At 32.7% G+C, this 16,348-nt stretch overlaps 1 protein-coding gene across 5 annotated transcripts in view; it reads right to left on the reverse strand.

Moving 5' to 3' along the window:
- Window positions 1-16,348, reverse strand: part of RFX3 (regulatory factor X3) — a 290,574-nt gene that overhangs the window by 44,863 nt on the left and 229,363 nt on the right. For all 5 annotated transcript variants that reach the window (XM_012737587.3, XM_012737571.3, XM_076008666.1 and 2 more), the window contains 6 exons: window positions 14,188-14,309; window positions 12,345-12,457; window positions 8,626-8,741; window positions 7,986-8,140; window positions 3,949-4,046; window positions 687-836 (listed from right to left, as the gene is read on the reverse strand). In XM_012737587.3, the coding sequence (XP_012593041.1) occupies window positions 687-836; window positions 3,949-4,046; window positions 7,986-8,140; window positions 8,626-8,741; window positions 12,345-12,457; window positions 14,188-14,309 (754 nt within the window). The remainder of the gene's footprint in view (window positions 1-686; window positions 837-3,948; window positions 4,047-7,985; window positions 8,141-8,625; window positions 8,742-12,344; window positions 12,458-14,187; window positions 14,310-16,348) is intronic.

The raw sequence follows: 16,348 nt of genomic DNA on the forward strand, positions 1-16,348 counted from the left end.
CCAGTATCAGAAATAAAATATTTGTTGAAATCCTATAATAATATTTCTAACTTAGCATTTTTTAAAGTGTACTTTACAGTACAGATGAATAGTCTCATCATAAGGTAAAAAAATACTTTTTCCATTTAAACTATCAAAATAGCCAAGCTTATAGCATGTAATTCTTTCCAAGTGAACAAATATTTAGTAGGCACCTATGGTGAACTGTTAAAATAGAGTTATTCTTAGTTCTTTGAAGCTATACTAACAGAAATATGTCTGCATATCATGGTAAAAAATTACTAAATATGTAAACAATCATCTAAGATAGGTGTTATAAGGTGTGAAAAGTAAAATCCCAGAGTAGTTAAGTAACTTGCTTAAGATCCCACAGCTGGTAGATGGAAGAGTTTAATTTCTTGCCTAACTTCAATGACTATGATCTTCATCACTCCATTAACTATTCAGCAAACCCTGGTAACATATTATGTTGCATTCTAGGACTATTAATTTTAGCAGACTTAAATCACAAAATACTGGAGCAATAAAGTCACATGTGAATAATACTCCTCTCTTTCAGAATTTAGTGAATATAGATGCTATCTGTGTACAGATGAGACTTCAAAAAGAAATTTGATGATACTAATTAAGAAGAACAAATTGAGAATCTTTCCTTAAAAGACATGTTTTGCAAGAAAACAGAGTACCTGGACATTGGCAAAATCGACACGGTTGAGGTCATTGAGCATCTGGTTGATTTGGGAAGTGTTCTGAAGCACTGCACGAGCTGCCTGGGCCAGGTGATTGAGCGATGTGTATCTTCGCAGAGTCTGGGCAAAGGCACTTACAGCGGCAACCTGTAAAGAAATCCAATTAAGTTGGATTCCTTTTTTCTCCAGTAAGAAAAGCCTCTGAAATCTTCAGATCTTTTTTTCCTTGCCAAATTTTAAATGCTTTCCTCTGACACTTATTTCAAATTCATTTGGTGAGATAGTTTACTTGTAAATTAAAGCATCTAAATCTCTAAGCCAAGTATTATTTTCCTTTTGAGTAGGTTGAGGTCAAGACAAAAACAAACTCCCACATTCTTTCACATCTGAGTGCAGCATTAATTAAACCAGTCTTGCAAATAACTACTCACCCACAGCAAGAAATGACTTTGTCTATGGAAGTAGAAAAAATGTTGGTTTTCATTCCTTTTTTGCTGTTTTTTTAGGATAGTCAACTAGAAAGTAGGTAGATTAAAAAAATTCTTTTTATTTAAAAAAACAAACTGTACATCCTTTCTTTTTAAATTGTACTAAAAAAATACATTTCAGAGAACTACCATTCAGATTTTCTCTTATTACCTTTATTTTATAAAATCTTGCATAATTTCAAGGTTAGAGAGTTCATAACCTTTATTAGCCAATATATAGGTAATAAACTTCTCAGAGGCAAACAACTAAAATAATACTTTTTAAGCGTTTAAATTTTTTTAAAAAGGCTATCCAGGAAATCTCCATTTGCATCTCAAAATCTACTTTCTATTCTTCTCCATCCTGCTCTGTGCCCAGGAAGACTAACTTGAATGGAATACAATAACCTCCTTCCTTATCTTCTGGCTTTCAACTGGGTTTGACCAGTGACAGACACAGGTAGGAGACTGAAGGCTGGGAAGAATGGCTAGATGGTTAGAGTGTTTATTCCCTACAGTCTCTGCTTTCCTGTTTGAGAATAGCCTACTTTCCTTTTTTAAGGCCACTACAGTCCTTAGGAAAAAACGGGATCTCCTTATGACGTAGATTTCACCCCCAATCCTTCAGACCTAGCGATGGTTAGGACTATTGCGAGCCTTGGAGTACTCTACCATTCATCCTTGGTTTTCTCAAATTCATTCATACATTTGGAAATAAACTCTTCTTAAGTTCTCATCAATTATTCCTCCTCCTCCCTTTGGATGCACCACTTGTTTCCTGTTGGAACCGTGAATGAACCAGTTTGCATTGAAAGACATCAAAGATAATGCCAAAAAAGTCTAGATAAAGCTCATGATCTCATGGAAATTGGTTACATGCACAGTAGATCTAATGATTCTAACCTTTAAAAAATGTTAAAAATTTTAACATATTTATAGAATATAAGGTATTGCATTAAATTACTCTGGGTATATAAATAGCAAGTGGTTGAACAATCGTTGGCTGAATGGTAGAGAGTATTCTCAGGGTAAAGGATGCTCTATCTTGATAGTTAGATGTTTTAGGGCTATGTAGAAGTTGGGAGGAAGCTCACATACCCTCAAAAATGAGTCATCCTTTTTCAAATTTTGTGGTTTATATTAATCTAGTACATACTATGTGGTATTATTATCTTGTTCAATTCTCATAACCATCTGTCAGATATGTATTATGATTTAAACAGGTTAAGTAGTTTGCTCAAGGTTGCACAGAAACTCAATTACAGTGGTGGGATCTGAACCCAAGCCATTCTGATTCCAACATTTATCGTGGCTGGAATGCTGTTTCCTCTATCAGGGTAAATTGCCTTAATTCATTGAGCACTCAGTGGAAAAATGGCTGCATTATCAGTGAAAGTGGAAGAGCAGAAGGTACCCTCCACCACTGTAAATCATCCAAATCAACCCTGCAGGTCCATGAGATGGTTAATGTTGCAGCTAAACCACTAAACTGTTCACTTTGATGACACTGGTAAGGGAAGCACTCTTAGCTGTTTGAGGTATTGTACAAACGTGATTGCAAGTTGCAAGTTTGCAAGTTGGAAAAAATTCCTCTATCATAATCAAATAGCACCTCTTTTTTGACCACCTCAATGTGGTACTCAACACAGCACTGCCAAAAAGAACTTTCTGTGATAATGGAAAGGCACTGCATATGTGCTATCCAATATGGTAGGCACTAGCCACATGGGGCTATTGAGCACTGAAATGTAGCTAGTGTGAGTAGGAGCTAAATTTTTCACTTCACTTAATTTTAATTTAAAAGTCAAATGTAGAGAGCCACATGTGGCTAGCCCTATTGCACTGATAGCATAGCTCTAGAGCAGCAATCTAAGGTGGGCCTATTAATAAACTATTGCCTTCTATATCTTTTAGAGAGAGGAAGTTTTACTGTAAACTCTAAGCCAAAGCAGAAAGAGCTGGGAGCTACTTGTGTTCCCACAGAAACTTATCAGTTATAAGAATGTCAATCTATCAACTTTTCCCCCAAATTGAAAGAGAAGGCATATTGTTAGAGTCTGATAGTAAATACAGTCACTGACAAAAAGCCACGATTGTGATTTTTGGCACCAAAATTTAGAATCAGTCCAATCTTGCCATGCACGGGATATGTTCATAGATTAGCATAAAGTGACATGGCTAGTAGTGGACAAAGTGGAGACTAGAATTCACATACTAGCTAAATAATCCACATTCCTGAGACACACTGATCTATTATGGGATAACTGTTCTCTTGAAGAAATGATTACTTGATTCACAAAAACATTCACCAATGTTGAAAAACAAAACATCCAGAAAAAGCAAAGGAACATTAATTTACATGAACTTTTCAGAATACAATAAGTATAGTAGGAAATTTTAAAAATCTAAAATTCCTTCAAATGGGAACTATTTTAACATCCTAGGGCCCAGGCTATTCTTTTTAATATTTGAAATTAAGCACATATAGTTTATATGCTTCTGATACATAGTTTAGAATATGTGTATATATATATCTGACATATTGTTTAGAAAAGGGCTTGGAAATGCACCACACTTAAAATGTTTCTCAGTTCCCTTTGAAAGGAATATCATCAAACACCTCTTATGTAAGTTCTTTATTACATGGTTATAAAATATAAAAATCAGTTTTAAAAGATTCTATACATTATAACATTAACACTGTACATGATATCATTTGATAGGACATAAAGTTCATATAGCTCAGAATAATTTCTTAAACACAAAAGAAAAAGCAAAGACATAAAATATACCTTGGTTTGTATCATTCTCTGTGGAATATTGTTCATGGCATTGGAAAGCCAACCTTCAAGGCTTTTTGCAAAATTTCGAATGGCTTGGGTCAAGGCACCTAAATGTTAAAGAACAAAAGCAGAAGGAAAAAGACACCAAAGAACATTAATCTTTATGCCAGAATATGTGTACACAACATCTGATATAGCACAAAATTCATATTGTCTTCATTGAGGAAACTTCATTTAACATTATTTCTTACTTTTTAAAGCATTCCAGAATTACTATTTTGGGTTTTTCTTTTAAAGTTATTTTTCCCCAGATACTTATAATATTATGTTGGGAAACAAAAACATACAAACATTTTTGCTTATAGCAACATATACCAGTTGTGAATATAGTTATGGAATTTTCTATCTTGGACAAAACTTTCTTTTCATTAACAGTTTTCTGATAAAAGGCTATATGTTTTCTTTATAAATTCTTCATTTTAATTTTTTCAAGCTCTTAACCTATTTCATTTCTTTAGTTAAAAAAGAAAAGTAATGCAAAGCTTTTTCTCTTTCTCTATGCATCTATTTACTGAGAACCGATGAATTGGAGTAGTTATTTCTCATTCTTGTTGAAAAGTAAGGTAAAAATTAAAATTGTCTGACTTTAAAATTCTGGATAACTATTTTCATTTCACTTGGCAGGTAGAGATAAAAGATCAGTGTGATAAAATTGCTGTCACAGAAACCAATATTCTTAAGATATTTCTAAAATAGCACATTCTGTATTCTTTATATATTTGTTGAAACTTGAAATAGGGATGGGTCCCATGACAGAAGATTTTATGGTGGTCATTAAATGATTAGAAGCATCTTCAGTTATCAGTGATGACTATGACTATTATATAAGAAGAGATCTGCTTACTGAGATAGCTATATATTAGGAGATAAAATTATTCTTGTTCGACAAGTAATTCAGTCAATAGTATTTTACTTCCTCTGTGCCCAAGGCTCTGTAGAGAGCAGTTTTAGATATTTAATAGATAAATGTTTCAAATACCTACAACATAAAATTAGTCTGTGCAGGTTCTCTATAATGTGGTAAGCATCAAAATATATAGTTTACTATTAGAAACAGAGAAGTTACAGTTTTATCCAAGGCTCCCAAGAATATTAATGTTATCATGGGATTAAATTCCTTGGTTTTCTTTGTGTGCTCAAATGAGTCTGACATGTTTCTCTATTACTTTTGTTAAAAGCAGGTTGTAGAATTTAATTTATTTGAGGTATTTGCAAAAGATATAAATTTTACTATTCTAATAATAAAAAAAATCCAAAGTTTTTTTTCCTGTTTTTTGTTTTTTTTAAAGATTTGTTTAACTGGCCAAAACAGGACAGAAGAGATTGGAAAGGACTAACACTCAAGAAAGTGTGCACTCAACCACGAGATTCATCTACTGGAAACACTGAATAGGAAATTTCTTGAGAACTAATCTTTTGAAATCTCTAAAGCTTCCCACTTTATCCAAAAAAGAAAAAAGGAAAGAAAAATATTTTTCTATTGTATTATGTACTAGAACCATGGAGGACAGGCATGAATGGAAATGAAAAAGAGTGAAAAAAATTAACAATACTTTTTGAAACAGTAAAATTTTGTTCAAGATTCAATTTGGCAATCTGTAGTTTCCATTATCCCTATAATTAATATACAATAATTGTTTAATCTGAAAAATCACAAGAACCTATAATGTTATTTTTAAAAAATTTATTATGGGCCTTGTTTTATCTTGATGCCAGGGAGATTATAAAATGAAAAGATGTATTTTTTATATTAAATAATTGTGAGTTTTACTTTTTTGCATTAAATGACAATTTGGGCCTTTAATTATAGTCATAATTGTACATTTAAGTGTGACCCGTTGAGTTCTTAAACAATACTTTACAATTAATGTTTTTTGCATTTTCAGATAAATGTATTTTAGAATATAGTAGCTTCAAGCTGACTTTAAATTAGTGTGATATGCAGACTTTTTTTTTAAGCTAAAAAAAGAAATCCCATCTGGACAGAAAATGGTAGAGTGAAGTACTAGTAGCGAGGAAAATACAATTTTTAAAAATAAAATTAAGTTTGCTCTCTCTATAGGGATTCATGTAAGTATAAAATCGTGCAGATTGACTCTGACAACTTTCAAATGCTCATGAATGAATAGTTTGGAATTTAAAATCTATTCCAAAGCTGACTTGTCTCAACCTGCTCAAGATTAATATTAAAATGCATACAACCAGAAGATAGCTATCTAAATTGTATTTTAAGCTTTATTTTGTTAAGCCTCATTGTAGAATGGGAATTAAATTTCCAAATTTCTTTCGCAGAGTAGTACATTAATATACCTTGTAATTTAAGAGAAACTATAAAACTGTTTTGCTGAATGTAGAGACAAGCTACTTGACAGAATACGCTGGTTTTCAAATCAAAATTTACAAAAGACAAAGGTCAAGTGTATTGTGTACTTAAAATTGTGTGGCTTAAAGTCAACTAAAATTCATACAAGATTTAAATTAGGGAACTGTTAAGTTCACAGGTTAAAATCTTATGATGCTGCTACAGAAGCAAAATATTTTAGAATTATTTAATGAATATTGATGTTGTTAATATGTCTCAAAAAAGAAAGCACCCACTGACATCCCTTCTTAAATCTCATCAGAGAAATTGTATGTTGGTGGCAAGATGTCATGGGCTAATGAGCTTCCCTATGCAAGTTGTTTTAAACATCTCTGGAGATTATCATTCAGAGCACAGGGAGCAAGAGAAAAACAAGGAAAACCAGATTCCAGAACATAAATCCGTAGAGAATTTACACAGTGAAATTTTCCATGACAACATCACTTTTAATCAATCTTTAGTCAGGAAACTTGGTACAGATATAGTGGAACATATTATCAATGTATAAAATTGTGACACAATTTCAGCTAGATTTTTAAAACTTATTCCTATATAAATTTATGTGTGTTCATTGATATATAAATACATTTAAGCATCTATTTAAGGTGGTAGAGAACATATTAAAGAACTCATACCATCCACAGTTATCTATTGTATTTAGAAAAAAAGAAAGTATAAACATACAAATGTTAACATTGTCACCTTTTCTTCTACAAAATTCTTATTTTTATATTTTCTAGAGTCATTTAACACAAATCATTTGTGAGCATTGTACTTGAAGTACATGGTTGCCAATTTCACAAGCTACATGATTGCTTTTAGTTTATTAATGTCTGTGTAGAGTAGAAACTGTTCTGTTTCTTTAAAAGTTAAGGTCACTAGTATGTGCTCATATAGATGTAGGCATAAAATAGTTTCAACTGCCTCTAACAGTATCTGTAATAGCATTTATATTGACATTTGAAGATAATAGCTTTGTTTGCTACAAAGTAGTTTAAAAAAGCATCATCACTTAAAAAGGTAATCTAACCCTATCTATGTAATGCTCATTTTCTTCATAGTGGGATTACAATGCTCATGTAGTTACACAGATTTTTCTCTCAAAATGCCAGTTAACCATTACTGTTAATGGAAACTGCATTTGTAGTTCTTAACATGATGTAGGTGACAAAATAAGTGCTTTTATAAAGGAATTCAACTTCACTGGAAATCAAGATAAATTCATTTCAAATCAAAAGCAACCACAAAAGAGGCTGGTCTAGCAATTACAGATTTCAGTAATTTTTGGGTTTATGAAGGGGACTGTGTCCTTGGGCAGAATAAATTTTATATGGCTGACTGGCCTGGGAGTGTTCTTGCAATTAGTTTATTAGGGCTGTCACATCTACAGGTTGGCTTTCTTTTATCAAAAAGAAAATGAGAGATTGGAAAACAGGTCATTTTTTCCCTTTTTACTACAGTTTTGTTCTAAGCTGCTTTCATGCAATAGTCCGTGTTGCGTGCTTTCTGTTTGGCAAATCTAAATGAAATTAGAATAATTCTAGATTGCAGTGTCACTTCCCAAAACTTCCTGGGTGGAATGTATGAGAACAAAAGCATCCGTACTTGTCTGCATTTAACTTACTAGGAATAGGTCTAAGGACGTCGGGGATGAGAATCTCCACCAAAGCCTGGTACATCCCATGGTCACAGTTACACATCCATTTCAGGATAGACTCATGTTTGCACAGAGTTATCAGCTTTGCTTTCGGAAGTCGACTTTCTATTTCACTCAGATTGCTGGTGTGAATAAATGTAGCAAATGAATAGATGGCAAATGAGGATAAAAAAGAAAATGGACTTTAAAAATAGTTTAAATTTACCAAATATTATTGAGGTTAGAACTATACCACCATTGCACTGGTGCCACATGGCTGGAGATATATATATATATATAGATAGATAGATAGATACATAAAACACTCCCCCAGAGCTTCCTATGCACATTAATATTTTTTGACGGCATGAAAGGCAGATACGATAATAATTCCATGAGGACGAAATAACTCTACCACAGTCCCCAAATCAATAAAAATGGGAGCTATATAAACACACTGAAACTTCAAGAGAGCAGTTTGTGGTTTATTTCCAGGATGGCCAAAGCATCAATCTAGTTACTTAATGTCATCAGGTAAGGTTCACAACTGGTATACATATCTCTAATTTATTAGCTGTGACATCTACTCAGCCATGAAAAAGAATTGGAAAAGCATATGGATTCTGACCTTGATTCAGTAATGGTAGTGCCATCAGTTGGAGTAGAGGGAGAATAGCGCCAGAATGTTTGCCACAATTTTTCTATCAGGCTAAATTGAAGATTCACCACAACATCCAGTATTGCCTAAAAAACAAAATGGTATCAGCATTACCTCACAATATTACTTGTGGGGATTTGTTAGGAGAACCTAATATGATGAGATTTTATATGGTAAAGAGCTCTCTTGGGCCCATAAGCTGACATGGTGAAACTGAACTAAATTTTATCAATGGAAGTGGAAGAATCAAAATTCAAAGAAATTAGCTTCGAAAAAAAAAATAGAAGAAAAAAAAAAAAAACCTCTTGAAAGATTAAGCAGGATAACACATTCCTCTATAATGGCCTCATATCCCAATCTCATCTTCAATTTTACCTCTTTTTTCTCTTCCATTTTCATGCTTGCTTTCCTTCTTCTTCATTTTTTTTCTTACTTTTCTTTCATTCCTTTACCTACTACTGCTGCCTTCTGCCTACATAGTTGTTGCCACTCTACCTATTCTCAGACCCTGAAGGGTACAGAACACAAATTCAATTTACATTAGTCCTCTCTGGGGTAGGTAAAGTTATTGGCAATCAAGGGGAGAGAAGTGAAGGGTCTGGAGGTACTTATGTGTGGCAGAGGAAGTTAGGGCTGAATAAGCTCTGTCTGCGGCTGCTGACCATGGGCTCCAAGGTGTTCCCAGCCAGGCAGAAGCTGCAGCAGAAACTATGGAGTCAGCAGGCCTTGAGAGGATACTGCCTCTCTGGGCACAGCAAGCAATGCCTTTCATTCAACATTAGTGAATCTAATCCCATCACTTCACACTTCCTTTAGAGGATACCTTGAAAACTGATCTCTTTTTCTAATATTGGGGCCTCACTTCCTTTCTCTTCTTAATTTTATCTCTAGAGCCATTTTACCAGCTTCATCAAAGGCATTTTTTTTATGATGCTAAAATCTACCACTTTCCCTATTAACTTTTGATGATCATATTTAATTTCACCCTGCCATTCCAATTAGTTTGTAAATTAGCCTTCAGAAAAAAGCAGGCATAAAACCAAAGAATAACTTGTTTGTGCAAAGAACACATAATTCTGTGATTATTTTGAGTGCTGAAAGACAGAAGTAGTCAGTATAATGTGTTTGATGTCATCAGCATTGAGGACCAAGACAGGTAAAATGTGAAACAGCCTCATCAAGATCTATAAAACTGGTGAAAGGTAAGATAAAATAGAGGCCAATCTAGAGAATCTATCTGAGTATTTTAGGCAAAAAGAGCAAACCGTAACTTCATAATTTCAGAGTTCATGTCACCCATGTAAATCTGGACTTATGTGTGATATAGGGAATAAATGATGTTAAAAACACTCATTTTAACATCAGCAACTTGCATAAAAAATATACTTGTTCCATATGTAACAAAATGGTATTAATACTTACAAAATCTTTGACAAACAAATTGTGAGAATTCTAAATAACAGGCAAAGTAGGTCTATTAACCTCTTTAAAAATATAAACTATAGGAAATGTGAAATAAAGTAGGGCAAGTAAAGAATTTCAATGTATCTTAAATTTAGTATCTCTTCAAAGTAAATAATCTCAGATAACTCTTTTGAAAAAGACATTCACATCAGCCTCATTGAGGCAGTTTTACAAATGAATAAAACATTTTATCATTTGTCCACCTACTTTCAAATATGTTCAGACTAAAATATATAGACAAGTATAAATTAAAATAACCCATATTCTCCTGGCTTAGGGCAAATGACTATTTACAGGACTGGGTATGAGATTCAGACAGTTATATTTCAAAAGTTTAGAAGTTTGACAGACAAAAATTATTAGAATTTTTCTTTTTTATATATCCTCCTCTGTCCCATGAGAGAGATGGCATGAACACTGGTAACTCTGAAAAAAATGGAGATCATTCCATGGACTGTCATTTCCCACACAGATTAATTACTATAGATGTCCCTCTCTCTTCATACAAAGTATATTTATTCCTCAAAATTGGTATATTAATGAACATTTTATAAACCAAAAGATGATTTTAATCTTATTAGGGGTGCTTATCACTTAAAATAATCTTACAGTATATGCCTTAGCAATGTAAATAATCATGCTCCAACTTACATTTTGAATAAATATGAGAAACTTAGAAAAAATCCAGATTATATTTGTATAGGTTGGTTTGCTTAAAGCAAGGATCACTTGACCATACAGAAATGCAAAATTGTTTAGAGAATCTTTATACTAATATTTATTGAATAAGATGATAGATATAGAAAGAAAAAAATTTTTCTATATATATAAGAATAATACAGGAATTCTCTAATATTGGGAAAAGTATAATACTCTAAGGAAACTGAATACTAAGTGGCTTTCATCATTCCAAGAAATGCTGGGAACTGGTAGAGCATGTTGAAGAACACTTCTGGTACCTGCTATGTTAATAAGGAGAGAACTTGCCCTTGGTTATTAGTAATCTAGCACCCTTGACAAGTACTCACATTTGCTCAAGCAATTCTTATTTCTGGAGTGGGGGGAAAAAATCTGTGAATTCTATGAACTGAGACTTCTTACTGCATACTGCACTGTCAGCAGTCAGCAGTACTGCCCAGGGAATCCAAAGGATTATCTTTTACTTCTAAGCAAGTCACAAATACCCCTGGAATAAAGGTACTTAAATTCTAAATAGAATTCTCTTTCAAAAGGAGAAGCACTTAAGAAAATCATATTGTAATCTGTTATCCCTTTCCTACTAGGTGAATTGCAGGTACATTAATATGTTGGCATGGAGAGAGTTCACCTCCTAATCAATGAAGCCAATTTGGATGTGGGATACTCATAGAGTAGGTGTGGGGACAGAAAACCCCAAAAGAAACCTTAATTAACCAAAAGAATGAAACAAAACAAATGAAACTAGATCCTCAATGATTTCTGGAAGGAACACCTAAAATGATTTATTGAACATTTCCAGAAATTATTTTTAATAGAAATTCACATTTATATGGTATAAAATTCAAAAGGTAAAAAGAGTTTATTGAAAAATTAAATCACTTTCCCTTGACTCCTAGTAATCCAGTTTACTTCACAAAGACAACCACAAGTTAATCTTTTGTGTTCTTCTTTCTAGAGAGAGGTGTAGACATGTTCATTTTCACTCAGATGATAATACGTTATACACTCTTTTTCTGCACTGTGCCTGTCCTTTTAACATTAAATACTGGCTTCATTCCTTTTAGTACATTTAGAGTTACCTATTTTTTAAATAGCTGTATAGTATTCCACTTGAAAGACTGCATCATATTTTACTTATTCAGTTCCCTATTGGACATTAAAATTATAACCAATAGTTTGCATTAAAATGAATAATGCAACAAATTCCCTTGTACACTTGTCTCATTACCCATATATAAGTATTTTTGTAGGATAAATACCTAGAAGTGGAATTGCTGCATCAAAGGATTCATATTAGGATAGGCTTAAGAAATGGAGAATAAAATTTATTCTCACTTTCCTGCATTCCTCATCTCTCCACTCTGAGACAAGAAAGAAGAAAAATGAATTCATTAGTGCTAAAAGAAATGCTCAAAAGAATTAGTGCTAACTTCATCTGTCCTCTAGGAATAAACTTGATTAGTTTGTTTTAGCAAGTTGTCTGGCAAAACTCAGGGAGTGTTCATACTATGTTTGAAAAGACTTACCTCACAGTGCTCTCGATAAAGACTCTGCAGTGACTTGATATCCTCAAAGGTAGTACCATCTGGCAGAGAAGAGATTTCAACTTCTCCAAATTCTGGAAGTGCTCGAGATGCATCTGTTACCATGACAACACAACAGAAAAAAGTGATTGTGGATGGTGCCAATTACAGATTAATGAGGGAAAATTTAGGAAGACTAAAAAGAAATTTTTTTTTAAAGGTTAGAGGTCCAAAGAGCAAGGATTTTTCATATCGATATTTTACAAGCAGAACTTAGTAACATCATCAGCACAAAATATAAAAAAAAAGAGGGAACACTCCTAAGAATTTTGCAGAAACTAAATTTTCACTACTATTATACTGGAAATAACATATTACATATTACAATGCCTTTCAATAGAGTGCCCCTATTAAAAGAAAAATATCTCGAGCTTGCAATCAATTTTGGTTATTTTTATTATGCTACTTAAATACATAAACAATGAATCTAGCTTTAAACTTATTATGTTCACACCTTTTATATAATTATAAACCAAAAGAGCTATAAAATGAATACAATGAAAATTACAAAAATAACATTAAACTTAACAACATTAATTTGATGTGATAAATGATGCTCTTGTCCTATAACTAAATTATCTCTCACAACAAGAATACAGTATTGACTGCTACAGCACAGGATCTTCTGAGTCTGACAGGTCTATACCAACCTGTGCTTTGTGGTGGCTGTTTCTCCCATTACTCTTCTATATGCAAATGACTGTGAAATTTTCTTTCACACAGAGTGTAGGGATATCATTTAGCCTTCCCTTGGGATGAAGGTGTAATTTACATAGTAAGTTTCTCTCTGTTCTTTTCTCATTAGCTCTGGACAATTAATGTAATTCACTTTGATACCTGTCTTCTTATAAATTCAAACATAAATGTGGAAATTAAAATTGTAGAGTATTTAGTTGTAGTTCTCTAGGTAATTCAGAATATGCTTGTTTTTTAAGATTATAATTTAAATAAAAACACTAAATAAAATCTTCATTGAATGCTCAAGGATCCATAAGAATATACCTGAGGACTTTAGTTTGGGAAATGCTGCCATGATGTTTTCAATTGTAGTAGCGATTCCAACCTGAGAGTCTATTTTAGTTGTTTTTGTCAGAAAGTGCACATAGACACATATACACACACACAGACACATACACACACTCACTCTCTGATAGCATCTACTTATCTTGCTGTGGTTGTATGGAAACTATGCATGTTCATCTCTAGAAGAGATGTCAATTAAAGTGCCATTTTTGATACTTTTGCTATTGCAGGAATATGCAAAGTGTTCCACTTTCTAACTCTTCCAATAACAAGAAACATGTACACCATCTACAAATTATAAAAAATAGAAAGTACTGTGATAGATTTAAAAGAATGTTACTTTTTAAATGTTTATAATATTTTTTTCTAATCTGTGACTATATGCATATGTAACTTTAAACAAAGGAAATGAGAATTCTTTTTGGTACTTGAAGTACTATTGAAAGTAAACACAACACAATTTTGATCATAAAAGCCAATTAATACAAATTCTAGAAAACAATTTCATAGCAGTGAGCCTTTAATTCATATGCATTTAAAAGTCCATTACAGCTCGAGATTTTTAAAAAATAAGCTATAGTGAACATGAAAAGTAGACATGAACTAGGACTATTATATATATGATGTGCATAGTTTCATCAGCACTAAAAAATATTTCTATGTAATTAACATCTGTAATAGACATTTCATTTGGAGAAAAGACTACCATTGTTTTCTTTACAAAATCCTAACAGAAACTAATATGCATTATACCTTAACATACCTAAAAACTGTTGATGATGTTGGCTTTGGGCAATTACAGTTTGCTCAACAGATGTGCCTGTCTGTTGACCACTTCCTGTGAAACCATCTGCAACCCCATCCACTTTCTGCATAGGCTTGTACCTAAAAATATTAGATGGGAAAAAACAAATACACCAAATTATTCCTTGCTTTTTTGTACTACCCCAAACTCCCAAGGCATTTAATTTTATTCTATCTTCTTTAATGTCTCATGATAGTTGCAAAATTTTTTTCCTTGATAGCCTCATAAAGTTAGATGCAGAAAATTTTTCAACTGAGAAAGGACTGGGGAGGGGTGGGTGAAGGGGATGCATTTTTGAAAATCCAGAAATTTACCCAAAAATGAAAGAATTATGAGGTATTTCTTTGGAAAGCAGCAGCAAAGATGTTCATAGTTATATTTCTAACACACATTAAAAGTTAATACACAATAACTTTTAATGGCCAATGGATCAAGGTAGGAACATTTTAAATACACTGGAACTTTAATCTGAACTATGATCTAGGAGCTCAGGCCTGAAAAAGGTTGATGAATGGTTTTCAATTAATTAATATTGCTAAAATATGATCAGCCTACAAACCCTACCATACTGTTTTTCATATTTCCTAGAACCATGCATCTCAATACATTTATCTCCCTTGACACTTCTTCACATCTGCAAATACAAAGACCACAAGCATCATGTTGCAGCAAAATACATGCAAAAACCCATTTGCAAACCTAATTTACCAAATCAAAAGAAAAAGTAAGTCAGCTACAATTATGTATTTATCTTTAGGTCCTAGTCGTACAAACTTATGTACTTTCCATACGGCTAAGATAGAAAAAATGTGCTTCAGCAGCATGGGCAAGAAAGAAAACGTCTTGAGAGAGAAATAGCGCATATGAAAAAAATCCTGGCCAAGTCTCCTAGGACAAGCAAACACAAAGTAAGTAAGCAGTAACTAAAATTTCTTCTTTTTCTCCGATTACATTTATTTTTCTTTATTTTTGAAATTTTGAAATAACAGAAATGCATAAGAAAAAATTAAAATCTATAATAAACTCACCCCTAGAGATAACATCATTCACATTATGATGTCTGTCCTGTTTGTTTTTCCTATTTCTGATTATATTTATAAACAAAAGAATCTAATATTCTCACCATCCAGACACTTGACTCTTATACTAATACCATAACTCAACTGCATCATTAATATAAAGTTATTATGAATTATAATGCCTCTAATAAGTGAACAGGACATACTCAAAAAAGCTTGCACTCTGACAACAGATATGAAATGAACGGACCTGGTGAAATGTACACACTAATGCTCAGGTTGGCTTAGGAAATTATTCAATCTTGGATGTTATTTATTTAGATAAATAAAACTTCCAAGAAAACTGCCAAATCTCTCATGACATTTACGTTTATTTCTTACGTGATAGTATCTTACAGACAACTATGAAAAGCAAAAACAAAATCAGAGGATGAAGAGGGTGAAAAAGGGTACAACACGCTCTATCCTTATGATTATAATTTTAGTGACCCTCTCCATCACTGTTCTCTAATGATATAGAATAACTCAAGCCTAATCTTTTATTTAATGGAAATCTTTATGGGAAGTAGTTTTCAATTGGGGCCATCCCAAGAGATAATAGAAGAGTTAGTATTGTGATGTGCTAGAAGTGCCATTTATTAAAAATTGAATGTTTTTCTGATTTTCTTCCTCCTTAAAGATTTATCTTAGAGAAGGCAAAGAAACTTCATGAGGTAAATGCTTTGTGTACTTGTGTGTGGGAACAATTGCAAACCATTCTGTTCTAACAGACTTGAATGATTTTATCCTCATTTCATTCAGGGACATTTCTTGTCCTCATCGATTCATTCCAAGTTTCATTTGATTTTAGCTTCCCTTTTTCAGCTATGAAATTATGGATCACTAATAAAATAGTCTAAAATTGCTTAACCATGTTTCTTCATTTAAGTTAATGAAGTTTGGGATTCATGGAGTTTAAACAAAAGTGGTTAAAGGAACTTGAATTATTTACCCTGGAGAAGGAAAAGATGGGAATATTTCCTATAGACTTCAATTACGTTAGGTTCTAATGCAGGATTTTAAAGTTACTATGAGACTTTTCCCAGCTATGCTCTATCAGA

This window comes from Microcebus murinus, chromosome 12, assembly GCF_040939455.1.
Source record: "Microcebus murinus isolate Inina chromosome 12, M.murinus_Inina_mat1.0, whole genome shotgun sequence".
Taxonomy (NCBI): domain Eukaryota; kingdom Metazoa; phylum Chordata; class Mammalia; order Primates; family Cheirogaleidae; genus Microcebus; species Microcebus murinus.